This window comes from Procambarus clarkii, chromosome 13 (genome assembly GCF_040958095.1).
Source record: "Procambarus clarkii isolate CNS0578487 chromosome 13, FALCON_Pclarkii_2.0, whole genome shotgun sequence".
Classification (NCBI taxonomy): domain Eukaryota; kingdom Metazoa; phylum Arthropoda; class Malacostraca; order Decapoda; family Cambaridae; genus Procambarus; species Procambarus clarkii.
In genome coordinates this window covers 21,277,350-21,291,340 of record NC_091162.1, presented here as the reverse complement: position 1 = coordinate 21,291,340, position 13,991 = coordinate 21,277,350, and the positions used below count along the sequence as shown (strand labels likewise).

The following is a 13,991-nucleotide window of genomic DNA, read 5'->3' as shown; positions in this document are numbered from 1 at the left end:
AATAAAATTAATAAATCGGTTCTAAAATAAGTTTTTTATATCTCTTATTATCCTAATAATGTTACTAATCTAAATATATAACCTAAAAATATATAATATGATGTAAATCCAATATTTGAGATAAATTTGTTACTGGATCTGGCTTAAACACCAGCCTACTGGAGGGTGTATAGACCTAGTCTGCGTTTATACAGTAGGCACCCAGTGCCGTAGCTTTGTCTGCGTTCGAGTGACGTGTTTGTCCGCCGGTGAAAGAATAATCGTGGAATTTACCATTTTTTTGACTACAGCTTTATTAATATACAACAAGATGTCTCAAGGGCTTGCTAATCGTGCTGTATCTGCAAAGAGGAAGAGAAGTTTTTTATCCATTGAGCAGAAATTAGACATGATAGAGAAACATGAACGTGGCTACTCTGTTACTAGGCTGGCAACAGAATTTAATGTCGGGAAAAGTACGGTGTGTGATATCAAGAGACAGAAAGATGACATTAGGAAGTTTCTTGCTTCGAGTGATAGTGGTGCATTAAATAAAAGGAAAACAATAAAAGGTTCTACAAATACGAATTTGGACGAAGCTGTGTATAAATGGTTTAACCAGGAGCGCTCTTTGGGGATGCCACTTGGCGGCGACGCCATTAAGACAGCAGCCGATAAATTTACACAAAAGATGAACATTCCAGATTTTCGAGCAAGTGAAGGATGGTTGCAAAGATTTAAGAATAGACATAATATTAAGAACAGGAAAGTTTGTGGAGAATCATTAAGTGCAGATACGAATTCAGTCGAGCCATTTAAGCGTAAATTAAATGATTACATAATAACAAATGATCTAAGGCGTTTTCAGGTATACAATGCCGATGAAACAGGCTTTAATTGGAAATACTTGCAGAACAACACTTTGGCATCTAGGCTAGATGAGAGTGTTCCTGGCCGTAAGGTAAACAAAGAAAAAGTTTCTGCCATGCTGTGTGCAAATGCAGACGGAAGTCACAGAACAAAGTCCGCCATTGTGGGGAAGTCAAAAAACCCACGTGCTTTGAAAAATTTAATGAACAAGCTACCTGTCGTCTACTACAGCACTAAAACAGCTTGGTTTGTCTTGAGGTTATCTTGAGATGATTTCGGGGCTTTTTTTTAGTGTCCCCGCGGCCCGGTCCTGGACCAGGCCTCCACCCCCAGGAAGCAGCCCGTGACAGCTGACTAACTCCCAGGTACCTATTTACTGCTAGGTAACAGGGACATTCAGGGTGAAAGAAACTGTGCCCATTTGTTTCTGCCTCGTACGGGAATCGAACCCGCGCCACAGAATTACGAGTCCTGCGCGCTATCCACCAGTCTATGAGGCCTCATCTGGTTTACTGGAGATATTTTTGTAGACTGGTTCAAAAATCATTTTTGCAAAGAAGTAAGAGATTTTCAGATAAAGAAGTGTGGAGTGAGACGGAATGATGTCAAGGCATTACTCTTGGTTAACAATGCCCCAGCTCATGTAGGGCTCGACAAATTAACGTCACATGATGGACGCATCAAATGTATGGCCTTGCCTCCCAATACCACCTCTCTGATCCAGCCAATGGATATGGGTGTTATATATGCAATGAAAAGGCTCTACAAACGAGCAATGAATAAAGAAATCATGGTGGTGTTTGAGTCAGATGAAGACAAAAGACAAGGAACCGATTCGCGAGGTCAAGCAACACTGGAACGTTACAAAAAATACTCAATTAAGAAAGGCATTTACAACTGGGCTAAAGTTTGGGATGAAGTTCAAGAGTCAACATTAAGAAATTGTTGGAAAAAACTCCTGTTGCTTGATCATGCTGATGAAGTGACTGAGGAAGAAATGGATTTTGAAGGATTTTCAAATGATATTTATCAAGAACTGCGTGCCGCTGGTGAGGTGGAGTTGACGCTGAACGATGTGGAGGAGTGGTTAGATATTGATGCAGTCGATCCACCCATTGGTCATTTAACAGATGATGAGATTATACAAAATGTTACTGGCACTGTTGACGACGACGGAGAGGACGATGAGGATGAGAATGATAGCAGTTTACAATCTGCTACGTGTGCTGACGCATTGTTCTATGTTGAAAAACTCCTTGATATTGTTTCACAAACTGACAATCCAGAGCTACCAGGCTTTTATCAACACCTAAGGACGATGAAAGATATTTGTCTCAAGGACATGACAAAAAGAAGGAAACAAATGAAAATGAGTCAATATTTTTCACGAACTAGCAGCAAATCAATCAGCACAGACGTACCCAGCACCAGCACAGCTGTACCCAGCACCAGCACAGCCGTTCCCAGCACCAGCACAGCCGTACCCAGCACCAGCACAGCCGTACCCAGCACCAGCACAGCCGTACCCAGCACCAGCACAGCCGTACCCAGCACCAGCACAGCCGTACCCAGCACCAGCACAGCCGTACCCAGCACCAGCACAGCCGTACCCAGCACCAGCACAGCCGTACCCAGCACCAGCACAGCCGTTCCCAGCACCTGCACAGCCGTACCTAGCACCAGCACAGCCGTACCCAGCACCAGCACAGCTGTACCCAGCACCAGCACAGCCGTTCCCAGCACCAGCACAGCCGTACCCAGCACCAGCACAGCCGTACCCAGCACCAGCACAGCCGTACCCAGCACCAGCACAGCCGTACCCAGCACCAGCACAGCCGTACCCAGCACCAGCACAGCCGTACCCAGCACCAGCACAGCCGTACCCAGCACCAGCACAGCCGTACCCAGCACCAGCACAGCCGTACCCAGCACCAGCACAGCCGTACCCAGCACCAGCACAGCCGTACCCAGCACCAGCACAGCCGTACCCAGCACCAGCACAGCCGTACCCAGCACCAGCACAGCCGTACCCAGCACCAGCACAGCCGTACACAGCACCAGCACAGCCGTACCCAGCACCAGCACAGCCGTACACAGCACCAGCACAGCCGTACCCAGCACCAGCACATCCGTACCCAGCACCAGCACAGCCGTACCCAGCACCAGCACAGCCGTACCCAGCACCAGCACAGCCGTACCCAGCACCAGCACAGCTGTACCCAGCACCAGCACAAAAGCAGCTGAAGCCAACACAGCAGCAGCGAGCACCAGCAAAGCTGATGCAAACATCTAAAAACATCGTGTGTGAAGTGAACAATTAGAATAAGTGTTAAATTTAAGTGTGTACATAGTGTTAAAATTAAAGTTGCAATAATTCTAATGTACAATAGTTTTCAAGAACTGTATTGTAGTACTCAACATACAGCAAAACCACTTTTAATAATACAGTGCTAACGGCTTAATGCACTGCAGTACCTATTTACTGTAGAGCATTCACAACTTCACAAAACTTCAATATGGACATAACTCCAACAATAAGGTAAATACATGAATTACAGTATTTTTAGTAGAGTAGTAAAATATAGGTACAGTAAGTAATATGATACAATGCATTTTTATTGTGTACAAGAAAAAAAAAAGACACTGACGCAAATGTCTCTTGAAGGTCACCTCTTGCAACGAATCCAACGCTCCAACGAACTGGGGGTGGTCCCATATAGTACGTTATATATATATATATATATATATATATATATATATATATATATATATATATATATATATATATATATATATATATATATATATATATATATATATATATATATATATATATATATATATATAATATATAATATAATATAATATAATAGGAAGGGAGTACCACCTCTAGCTGGAAGAAGGGGGACCCATAGCCTCGGAGGAAACCACGCATAACGCATTAGAGGGAATGTTTAGATCCCCTCCAATACAGTTTCTGTGTGCTTTTCTCCTACCACCCCCTTCCTTAAATATTTTTTGTGCTTTATTATGCATTTGATGGTTACAAGATATACATGGATTGATACAAAAATGATAATGCAAAAAGGTGCTTAAAGGTTATGGATCTCTTGAAAAACACAACAATGGGAAACATTGATGAATGTCACAGATGGGTTCGATCATTGTTGCAAGTCAAACACTTCTTCGAATTCCTCTGAAGTTGGACTAGTGCCCAAGACGCAACAGGCATTTCCCCTCTGAATCGCAACACTGAGGCGCTGGAACAAGAAACTTTTTGCTCTCTGGTCTTTTGTAGCGCTGATCAATTTGTCCCCCAATTCCTTCAGGAACTTCAATGCACATTTTCCCCACGAACCGAGGGTCTCCGAGCCGATCGGAACAAAGCTGTAGCAGTGTGCTAGACCTCTGTATTTAATAATTTTCTGCGATTCCCTGAAAGAAGCAGCACCACCGCTTTCACGTGTGCTGTAGTGGAGGTAGGTACTGGCCAGTGTGGCAGCGCACGTGTAGTCCCATACCACTTGCTTACCATCCTTCCAAGGTAGCAAGGTGACCCCATCAGGGCGCTTCTGAGGGTCGTTAGGTCTGGATAAGTGTGGTTCTCTTTGTGCCGGGCAGCGGGCTGTGGCGAGGCTCCTCTTGATGATGTCGTTGACTTCTTCATGTCTTGCAATTTTACCCTGTGATTTACGACATACCAGACCATGACGACCATATTGCCAGAACGCACTTCTCAGCCTACTATGCAAGGCCCGATTTGCCTAATAAGCCAAGTTTTCCTGAATTAATATATTTTCTCTAATTTTTTTCTTATGAAATGATAAAGCTACCCATTTCATTAGGTATGAGGTCAATTATTTTTTATTGGAGTTAAAATTAACGTAGATATATGACCGAACCTAACCAACCCTACCTAACCTAACCTAACCTATCTTTATAGGTTAAGTTAGGTTAGGTGGCCGAAAAACAATTCATGAAAACTTGGCTTATTAGGCAAATTGGGCCTTGCATATTAGGCTGAGAAGGGCGTTCTGGCTACTAGGTACGACATATATATATATAATATATATATATATATATATATATATATATATATATATATATATATATATATATATATATGTATATATATGTATATATATATATATATATATGTATATATATATGTATATATATATATATATGTATATATATATATGTATATATATATATATGTATATATATATATATATGTATATATATATATATGTATATATATATATATATGTATATATATATGTATATATATATATATATGTATATATATATATATATGTATATATATATATATATGTATATATATATATATATGTATATATATATATATATGTATATATATATATATATGTATATATATATGTATATATATATATATATATATATATATATATATATATATATATATATGTATATATATGTATATATATATATATATATATATATATATATATATATATATATATATATATATATATATATATATATATATATATATATATACTTACTGTCTCCACTCGATCATCCGGACTATATGGGAAGGACCCCCAGCCGGATTATCACATTTTTCGGATAATGGTACTTTTTCACCTACGAGTCCAAAAGTGACCATTTCCAACTATTTTTATACTACAAACAACATAATTTGAATTGCCTTGCCACATACAATTATTAATTATTCAACTAGAAACCTCAACTTACCTTGTTGGTGTTCGTCTTCTTGATTGATGCCACACATCTTGAAGTTAAAAATTCTTAACAATTTACGTAACCTATACTAACACAACACTAAAATTAACACTTAAAATTACTGTACAGTTCATTAAGCTAAGTTAGTTTTGACTGCCAGCTGCTGAAGCCTCACTGGTTGAGGGCATTTGGGTTGCCTGTGAGGCCTCACTTGTTGAAGGTGCTTGCTTGCACCTCACTTGTTGAAGCGCTTGCATGCCCTCACTTGTTGAAGGCGCTTGGCTTGCCTGTGACGCCTCACTTGTTAAAGGCGCTTGCTTGCGCCTCACTTGTTGAAAGCGCTTGGCTTGCCTGTGGCGCGTCACTTGTTGAAAGCGCTTGGTTTGCCTATAATGCCTCACTTGTTGAAGGAGCTTGGCTTGCCTGTGGCGCCTCACTTGTTGAAGGCGCTTGGCTGCCTGTGACGCCTCACTGTTTGAACAACACGTAACTTGTCTTTAATTGCTAGAACAATCTTCTTCCTCTTAACACTTCCAGAACGATTGATGCTGCTACCAGACATATTCTTGGCCAAAAATGTTCAAAATTACTATGAAAATTAAGAAAGTTATTTAAAAAAATATTTCACTAATGGCGCAACACTGTGAGGCCGCACTGGTTAAGGTGTGTAACTGTGACTTGTCTTTTATTGTTAGGACAACTTTCTTCCTCTTAACACCTCCAGAACGATTGATGCTGCTACCAGACATAGTCTTGGCCAAAAATGTTCAAAGTTACTATGAAAATAAAAAAGTTATTTAAAAAAATATTTCACTAATGGCGCAGCACTGTGTATAACACGAGGGACGGACGCACATGGGTTGACCAGTGTTGGACAGGTCCACTTGGGGCAGCCATAGCGTTACGTAGGCCGCCTGGAGGAAAAAAATTCACAATATTTTTGAAGGAAACTTCAGCCTGTGCACAATGCTTTTAGGAAACTTATTTATTTGTTATTACATAATTACTAGTAGTTATTTTATTTGTTTTTGGCTATGATTAATTGTTCTAAAATTAATGGTAATTCCTGTACCCAGGTAGTCCCTCCTGACGCACCCCTCCCACCCTCCCAACACCACCCACCCAACCCACCCCCACCTACACCATGCGCCTCGAGTCTCGGGCAGACGGGATTAATACCGTATGGCCCGCCTCATGTTTTCATATACGGACAAAGGCACGATTATCCGGGGGACTGACCGGATAGTGTAATTTCTGCAGAAAACCTGCTTTAATCCGGTCCCTGTGGCTATTTTGGCCGGATATTGTGATAACTTTATCCGTTCACGATTTTGGCCGTATAAGGGCGTTTTTCGGATGTTCGAATCCCGGATAATCGCGGGGTTACAGTATATATATATATATATATATATATATATATATATATATATATATATATATATATGCATGCCTGCACATATATATTACAATTATTTATTACAAAATATCCAATTATAACACTAAAAAATACTAACCTATTGTAATTGGTCCGAATTGTGGGTCCTCAAGGTGGCACTGAAATTGGCACTAATAGGCACCTGCCCCATAGCCGGGATCACCTTCCTCAGCAGCCTGTTTCGGCTTGAAGGTGCGTGTCGTTGGTTTCTGCATCACCTCCATTCTACTGAAGTACTAATCAGTTATATCATTCTGAGGAATTCCAATGAGGCTGGTCAAAGATCCCCTGGAATAGTTGGAGTTGGTGGCTGTTACTGCCATGGCGAAGTCAACCATTGTACGACCAACAAATCTGCCTTTGGGGGCCATTGTCCAAACTCGGTGGTGTAGAGACTCATTTGGATTCTGAGTCTTTCCCTTCAGACACTTATTTGTTTTCCTCCGTGATAAGGTTGTAGTAAATCTTCAAGACTTCATTCATGTGCTTGGTGGGTAACTGGAAATGTACAATCATGGTCTTGTGTGATCGTGGGGTCTTAGCATTTGCAATGTCCTGTTGGTAGAAACACCAGAGTCTTTGCCTTTAGGGCAGTGCATGTGCCTTGGCTTTTTATCTGTTGACGTAGCATGAAACAGTCCGGACAGGCAGGCATCCCTCATTTTTTTCCAGTCTGTTTTTATGTTGTCCCAGATGGCTTCGGTGAAATAACTTGACGACTTCAAAATGGTCTTGTCAGTTAGTTTTCCTTTACCTTCCACTAGTGACATTCGTCTTGACTTTCCTTTCGACTCCTTGACTTCCACAGATGATTTCTGTAAGTTGCAGAGCTGTGTAGAAAGTCTCTTGCTGAAGTGATTTATACACTCAGCCTTTTCTACCTTTGTGTCGCCGTATGGTCCATTACCATTGTTCATTGCACAAACCTTATTATATGCAGACGAGTCACCGTCCTCCACGAAGGTCGTATACCTGAGTTTGTTAGTTTCTGATCTACCCACATCAACACTGCTGCATCCGCCTCCATATTTTTCGCACTAGAACTGTAGTTCCTATCACACTTTTGAAGATGTTTAGCTATTTCACTGTCAAACTGGGCCTGGTTTAGTTTTCCACTTTTTTTTCACCACTTGAATTGTTGGCACTGAGAGCAGTTTTTGCAGAAAACATTGAAGTTAACTACCATGCCAGTGAATATTTCAACCACAAACGAAGTGCCAATTTGTGAATGATGGCCTCTTGTATGCCATGATCCGTCAAATGACACATCAATGTCAAGGATGCCATCAGTGGGTTCTCTATGTAACTGTTTTATGTAATGGTCAAATATTATACCCTGAGTGTTTTCTTGCACATTTGCCCATTTTAGATTAGCAGCATCTCTGACATGATCCTGCCACCTGCTATACACCTTTTGTGATACAAATTTCATCCTATTTATGGCACTCAAACCTTGGTAAAACACGTATCCTTGACCATTTAGCATGTTGTAGTATACTAATGTCCTCAGAATATCGTAATTTGTCTCCAATGGTCGTTTGATGGAAATATTACACTGATTACAGGTTTTGATGACGTGAACATTATGTTGTTTAATAACGACTTTATGAAGTTGGGAATCGTGTGCGCAATACAGACACGGACAATTTTCATCTGGGTACTTTTCAAGGTTCCTGTCTGTCACCATTAGCACTGTCTCATGTGCATCTGCTTGACGTTTTATTCCTTTGATCTCAATATCACTGTCATATGTTTCTGCTGTCTGTTCTCTAAATATTTTCAATCACTTTTGGGCACTGCTCGGTGTAGGGAGGGAGCCGGTCGGCCGAGCGGACAGCACGCTGGACTTGTGATCCTGTGGTCCTGGGTTCGATCCCAGGCGCCGGCGAGAAACAATGGGCAGAGTTTCTTTCACCCTATGCCCCTGTTACCTAGCAGTAAAATAGGTACCTGGATGTTAGTCAGCTGTCACGGGCTGCTTCCTGGGGGTGGAGGCCTGGTCGAGGACCGGGCCGCGGGGACACTAAAAAAAAAAGCCCCGAAATCATCTCAAGATAACCTCAAGATAACCTCAAGTATCTATACGCCTTTTCGCAACTCTGGGAGTCGCCACTGCCCCATCATCCTCGGCAGTAGATGTAGATGGCACTGCACTATCATCCTCGGCAGTAGATGTAGATGGCACTGCCCCATCATCCTCAGCAGTAGATGTAGATGGCACTGCCCCATCATCCTCAGCAGTAGATGTAGATGGCACTGCTCCATCATCCTCAGCAGTAGATGTAGATGGCACTGCCCCATCATCCTCAGCAGTAGATGTAGATGGCACTGCCCCATCATCCTCAGCAGTAGATGTAGATGGCACTGTCGTGGCCGGTCCACACACATTGAGGCGTGGAGGGAGGTGTGTGAGGAGGGTCGAGGAGGGGGTTGTCGGCGTCACGCCTCTCACAGCTGATGCAGGGAGGCCACAACGATCTTCACTGGATATTACTCTTCTTTGCACTAAAGCGGCTTTCCTTTGCTGGTAAAGACGGCGACCGAGTGCCACATTTGCTGCTCATATTTTCTGACGCTTTCTCTTACATGTCATTGTGCAGTAGATGCAACAAATGCGATATTCCAGGAGCGAGAATAGAGCGCATCGACAAAGGACACAACAGGACACAACATGTGACTGGTGGCTTCTACCTCACTCAGCCCACTGGGAGGAGACGGTTGCCAGTGAGTGTATATTTATTATTTATACACAGTTATTTCCGACGTTATTACGAAAAATTTGACGTTTAGAACGTACGACGCAATACCTTCTGCGCACCACAGCCGCGGGGCACCGGATTCTGCACAATTACGCATGGAAATATACCATAAATACGTCAATTTATATCGTAAAATTATTCGGTTTGCACCAGTGTTGCCAGAACTACGTAGTATTTTTATACATATTTCATAATTTTACGATTTTTTCCCGAATTTTTTTTAAATATACCCCCCTTAATCTAGGAATTAGTAATAAAGTGAGTGAATACCATTGCAAGCCGGAAATTAGGCAGAAAATTCCTTGTAATAATAAAGGCAAAGAATAAATCAGTGTTATAAATTGAGTAACTTGAAACTGGTGGCATCATCCTTGTACAACAAGGGATGTACCTCACCGGGGACCATCTTCGCTACCCTATGCTAAGTACCTGCCATAAAGTTTGAACAAAATAACATATATATAATATTACAAATATACAGTATATATATAATATACTGTAAATATATACATATAATTTTATAAAGATTAAAATAAATGACATCAACAAGTGATCCATACAGGGAAGCACAAATACATCAGACAATGGAGATGTATGGCGAGTGTTCGAAAGTATTGGGAAGACGTACTGTAGGCATTAAGTGCTGTATCAGTAACATAAGACTTCACCTGGGCTGTGCAGAATTATCTCCAGGATGCACAAACAGGCAAGGAATTTACTGGGTTTGCAAAGATGACAGGTTAATGTGGGAGAACATAACTAAACTGATGAAAAACATTCCCGAGTCTCAAAGATTATCATTCACAGAAAAGCTGCCAGTGATATATGTGGACTGGGAAAAGAAAACACTGGACAATAACCAAAACTCAGGAACAGGTAGTTTAGAGAACCGCAGCAGTAGTGTGGAGGAAGAGGATATTGTGGTACAAAACAACAGCAATATTGCAGAGCCAGGTAATATAAACAATGAGAGCAACAGTGAGAGAGTGCATAAATGAAGGAATTGGGTCGAAAGATGGAGATGGCTCCAATAAAGAGGTAGACAAGACAGGCACAGGTATAAATACCTTGAAAAATGCAAAAGCTGAAAATATTTGCAAATCCTACGCTCAAGGAGTATGCAAATATGGAAAATTTGGAGCAAAATGCAATTTTCTGCATCCTCAAAAATGCAGGAACATGTTGGCGAGGGGTACATGCCGTTTTGGAACAGGGTGTAGATACTTCCACCCTAAATTATGTCAGTTTTCAATTGGGGACAAAAAAATGCTACAATCTTCAGTGTCCAGAATTCCACGTGAGAGGTACATAACGTTATAGACGGGAAGATCAATATGACACTACTTGAAATTTTTTAGAGGAAGGCAGAAACAGAGTAGAAAATATATGAGAGAGGAACAGTCAGATGGAGATACCCACAAGACTGGAATACAAATTATCAACAAGCACACAGGTATTACACCACACAACACCCGTCCTACTACCAAAACTGGACGAACCACTTCCGAAACAACACACCCTGGACCTGGGTAGAGTGGGGAAGAACTACCAAAGCCTACCAGAAGTGACACGCAATGTGGGAAATCATTCATATTTGCAAACATACAAGGCTTGAAACCAAAATAAAGAAATAATGTTAAGTTCATAGATGGCCTAATAATAGAATCGAACTCAATATTTGGTGCATTTACAGAAACCTACAAAAAAGACCATATGGATAGTGAAATCTGGATTCCGAATTATAATCAATATAGATGTGACAGAGTAGTTAGGTCAAGTGGAGGAGTAGGTCTGTATATTAAAGAGGAGCTGGCATGCACAAAGCTCCTGAACTCGTCCAATGAGGTGTTAGAAGTATTTGGAATCAAAGTAGAAAATATGAATCTACTTATTATTTTAATATACACACTGCCAGATGCAACAGTTGAGGAATTCACTAAACAGATCCACAAAATAGAGAATATCCTGGATAACCTAGCAAACCCAGTACCAGATATTATCTTTCTTGGAGACTTCAATCTACCCAGTTTAAAATGGAGAATAGTAAACAATAACATTATAGCAGGAAATCAACCTGGAAATAACCAACCACAGGTCAGAGAACTACTGAGATTCTGTGACAAATTCTCGCTCAGTCAGCAGATTACAGAACCAACTAGGAACGAAAACACGCTGGACCTGATATTCACAAACAATGAGGAGCTAATCAGAGACATTACTGTCTGACACTACGTACTCGGACCACAAGCTTTGAAGTGCAAACTAACATTAATAACGGTAGTAAGCCCAAGAGAAACAACAAGCGAGAAGGGTTATTCAATAAATTCAATTTTAATAATAAAAGGATAGACTGGGAGAAAATAAACAGGGAACTTACATTCAATGGGAAAATGTTCTAAGAAATAAAAATCCTACACAAGGAATAGAAAAACTGACTTCTGAAGCATATGAAGTCTTTCTGGAACATATTCCTTTGAGGAAAGCCAGAAAAAGGTCAATTATAGAAAGAACGCAGACGACATTACAAAAGAAGGAAGAAATTACCGGAAGTGCTTAAGCAGACATGACTCTCCATACAAAGAAGAAATAATTTAAACAGGGAGATTGAAGAAATCGAAGAGACTGAAGCATTTCTATCCGACTGAAGAAAGACAACTAGATCAGAAAGCAATTCAAGAAATAAAGAAAAATGCAAAATATTTCTTCACATATGCTAAATCAAAAGCGAAAACCACTGCCAGTATTGGACCTATTCGTATTAGTGAAGGTTCATACACTGAGGATGACAAAGAAATTAGTGAAATCCTAAAAAAGCAGTACGAGGACATGTTTAGTACTGATACACAGCATGAAAGTGGAAGATTCGGACAATTTCTTTATGAATGATATCCAAACACCGGTAAATATAACCGATATCAACACGAGCGTAGCAGATTTTGAAAGAGAAATTGACAATATGCCCATACACTCAGCTCTGGGTCCAGACTGCAAAGTGCCAGTAGCGCAGCCACTCGGTATAGTGTGGAGGAAGATACCAGATGCGCTTAAAGCAGCAGACATAGCCCCTCTACACAAGGGAGGCAGCAAAGCATTGGCAAAGAATTATAGACCAGTTGCACTATTGTCCCACATCCCCCTCCCCTTCCGGCCCGTTGGCGTCGTGAGGGGGCTTGGTGGACGGCTGCCGGAGTGTGATGCTCCGTTGGGCAGTCCTCTGTCCTTTTCTGGCCTTACACTCCTGCTGCTGTCTTCTCCAATTGTGCCGGATCGCTTTTCCTTTTCCTTATGTTTCGTTTTTCTCCCCCCTCTTCTCCTCTCTGCTTGTCGTTTCCTGCCGACCTTTTGCTTGTTTTGGATTATTTCTTTGGACTTCTTCTATTTTGACGCCTGGGTGCTTGAGGAGGCATACTCTTGCACCCGTAGAACTGTAGTACCCGACGTCTCGAGCGAGGGGAACCTTTTATTGTCAATCCCCCTTTCGTCGCTGAACCCGATCTCGACGGACTGACGGTTCTTAAGGTGGCATTTGTGGGGCGTATACTCACGATGCACCCCTAGGGGGCCCCGGCATGATCGGCGATAGCTTCCTGTTGGGTGTCCTGCCTCTAATTGTGGCTCCATGGTGGGTATGGGGGCACATTCGTGGATGAATTTTTCACTTTTCGTCTCTATGTCGTTGAATGTTTCCGTTGTACCCTCTCAGGCTCGTGGGGTGGGCGACCAAGCCCCCGAGTCGGCCTGTATTGGAAGACCAGGCTCTGTAGCTCCCGCTGCGTTGGGCCCCGACCTTGCTCCTCCTTTGACCGTCCTGACTTCTTCCCCCAGCTCCCCTCCCTCCTCTGAGGTTGGGTCGAGCCTCCAGCCCCCGGTGGTGACCACTTCGTCCCCTGGTGTGGCTAAGTCTTTCGTTGTGACTACTGCGCCTTTTGACCCCTCTCTCTCTAGGGGTTCTCAACGCCGTTCGCGCCCCAACCGCACTCGCTCGATTCCTTCCCGTGCTGATGCGTATCAGGCCTTGTTTGGTCCTGCTTCATGGGCCAAATACTTTGATCTCCTCCCTCTTGATTCTGCGCCTCCTGACGATTTCTCCCTCCATCGGCATCTTGTAGATTCCGTGGATGCGTGTGTTACTTTCAACCCCACTCGTCTCGGTACACGTGTCGTTGCTGCTCCTTCTCAGGATGCGGCTTCCCGCTTGGCTGCCTTATCTTGCCTTGGCG

The 13,991-nt window shown here is 42.1% G+C and overlaps 2 protein-coding genes across 3 annotated transcripts in view; both read left to right on the top strand.

Annotated features, from left to right (window-relative positions):
• LOC123757247 (uncharacterized) overlaps positions 1-13,991 on the top strand; it is a 153,318-nt gene that overhangs the window by 109,115 nt on the left and 30,212 nt on the right. The window lies entirely within an intron of this gene.
• Positions 311-7,404, top strand: LOC138364385 (tigger transposable element-derived protein 7-like). Its single transcript, XM_069324003.1, has 3 exons — positions 311-935; positions 1,380-2,266; positions 7,126-7,404. Exons 1-3 carry the CDS (start codon positions 311-313, stop codon positions 7,402-7,404), a joined length of 1,791 nt encoding a protein of 596 aa, XP_069180104.1.

Bases quoted from the DNA above. Each gene is read 5' to 3' on its own strand.
- LOC138364385 (XM_069324003.1), top strand. From the start codon at position 311: ATGTCTCAAGGGCTTGCTAATCGTGCTGTATCTGCAAAGAGGAAGAGA. The intron at 936-1,379 runs GTAAGGTAAACA...ATATTTTTGTAG, and splicing joins AGATGAGAGTGTTCCTGGCC to ACTGGTTCAAAAATCATTTT. The intron at 2,267-7,125 runs GTACCCAGCACC...TGGGTCCTCAAG, and splicing joins GCAAATCAATCAGCACAGAC to GTGGCACTGAAATTGGCACT.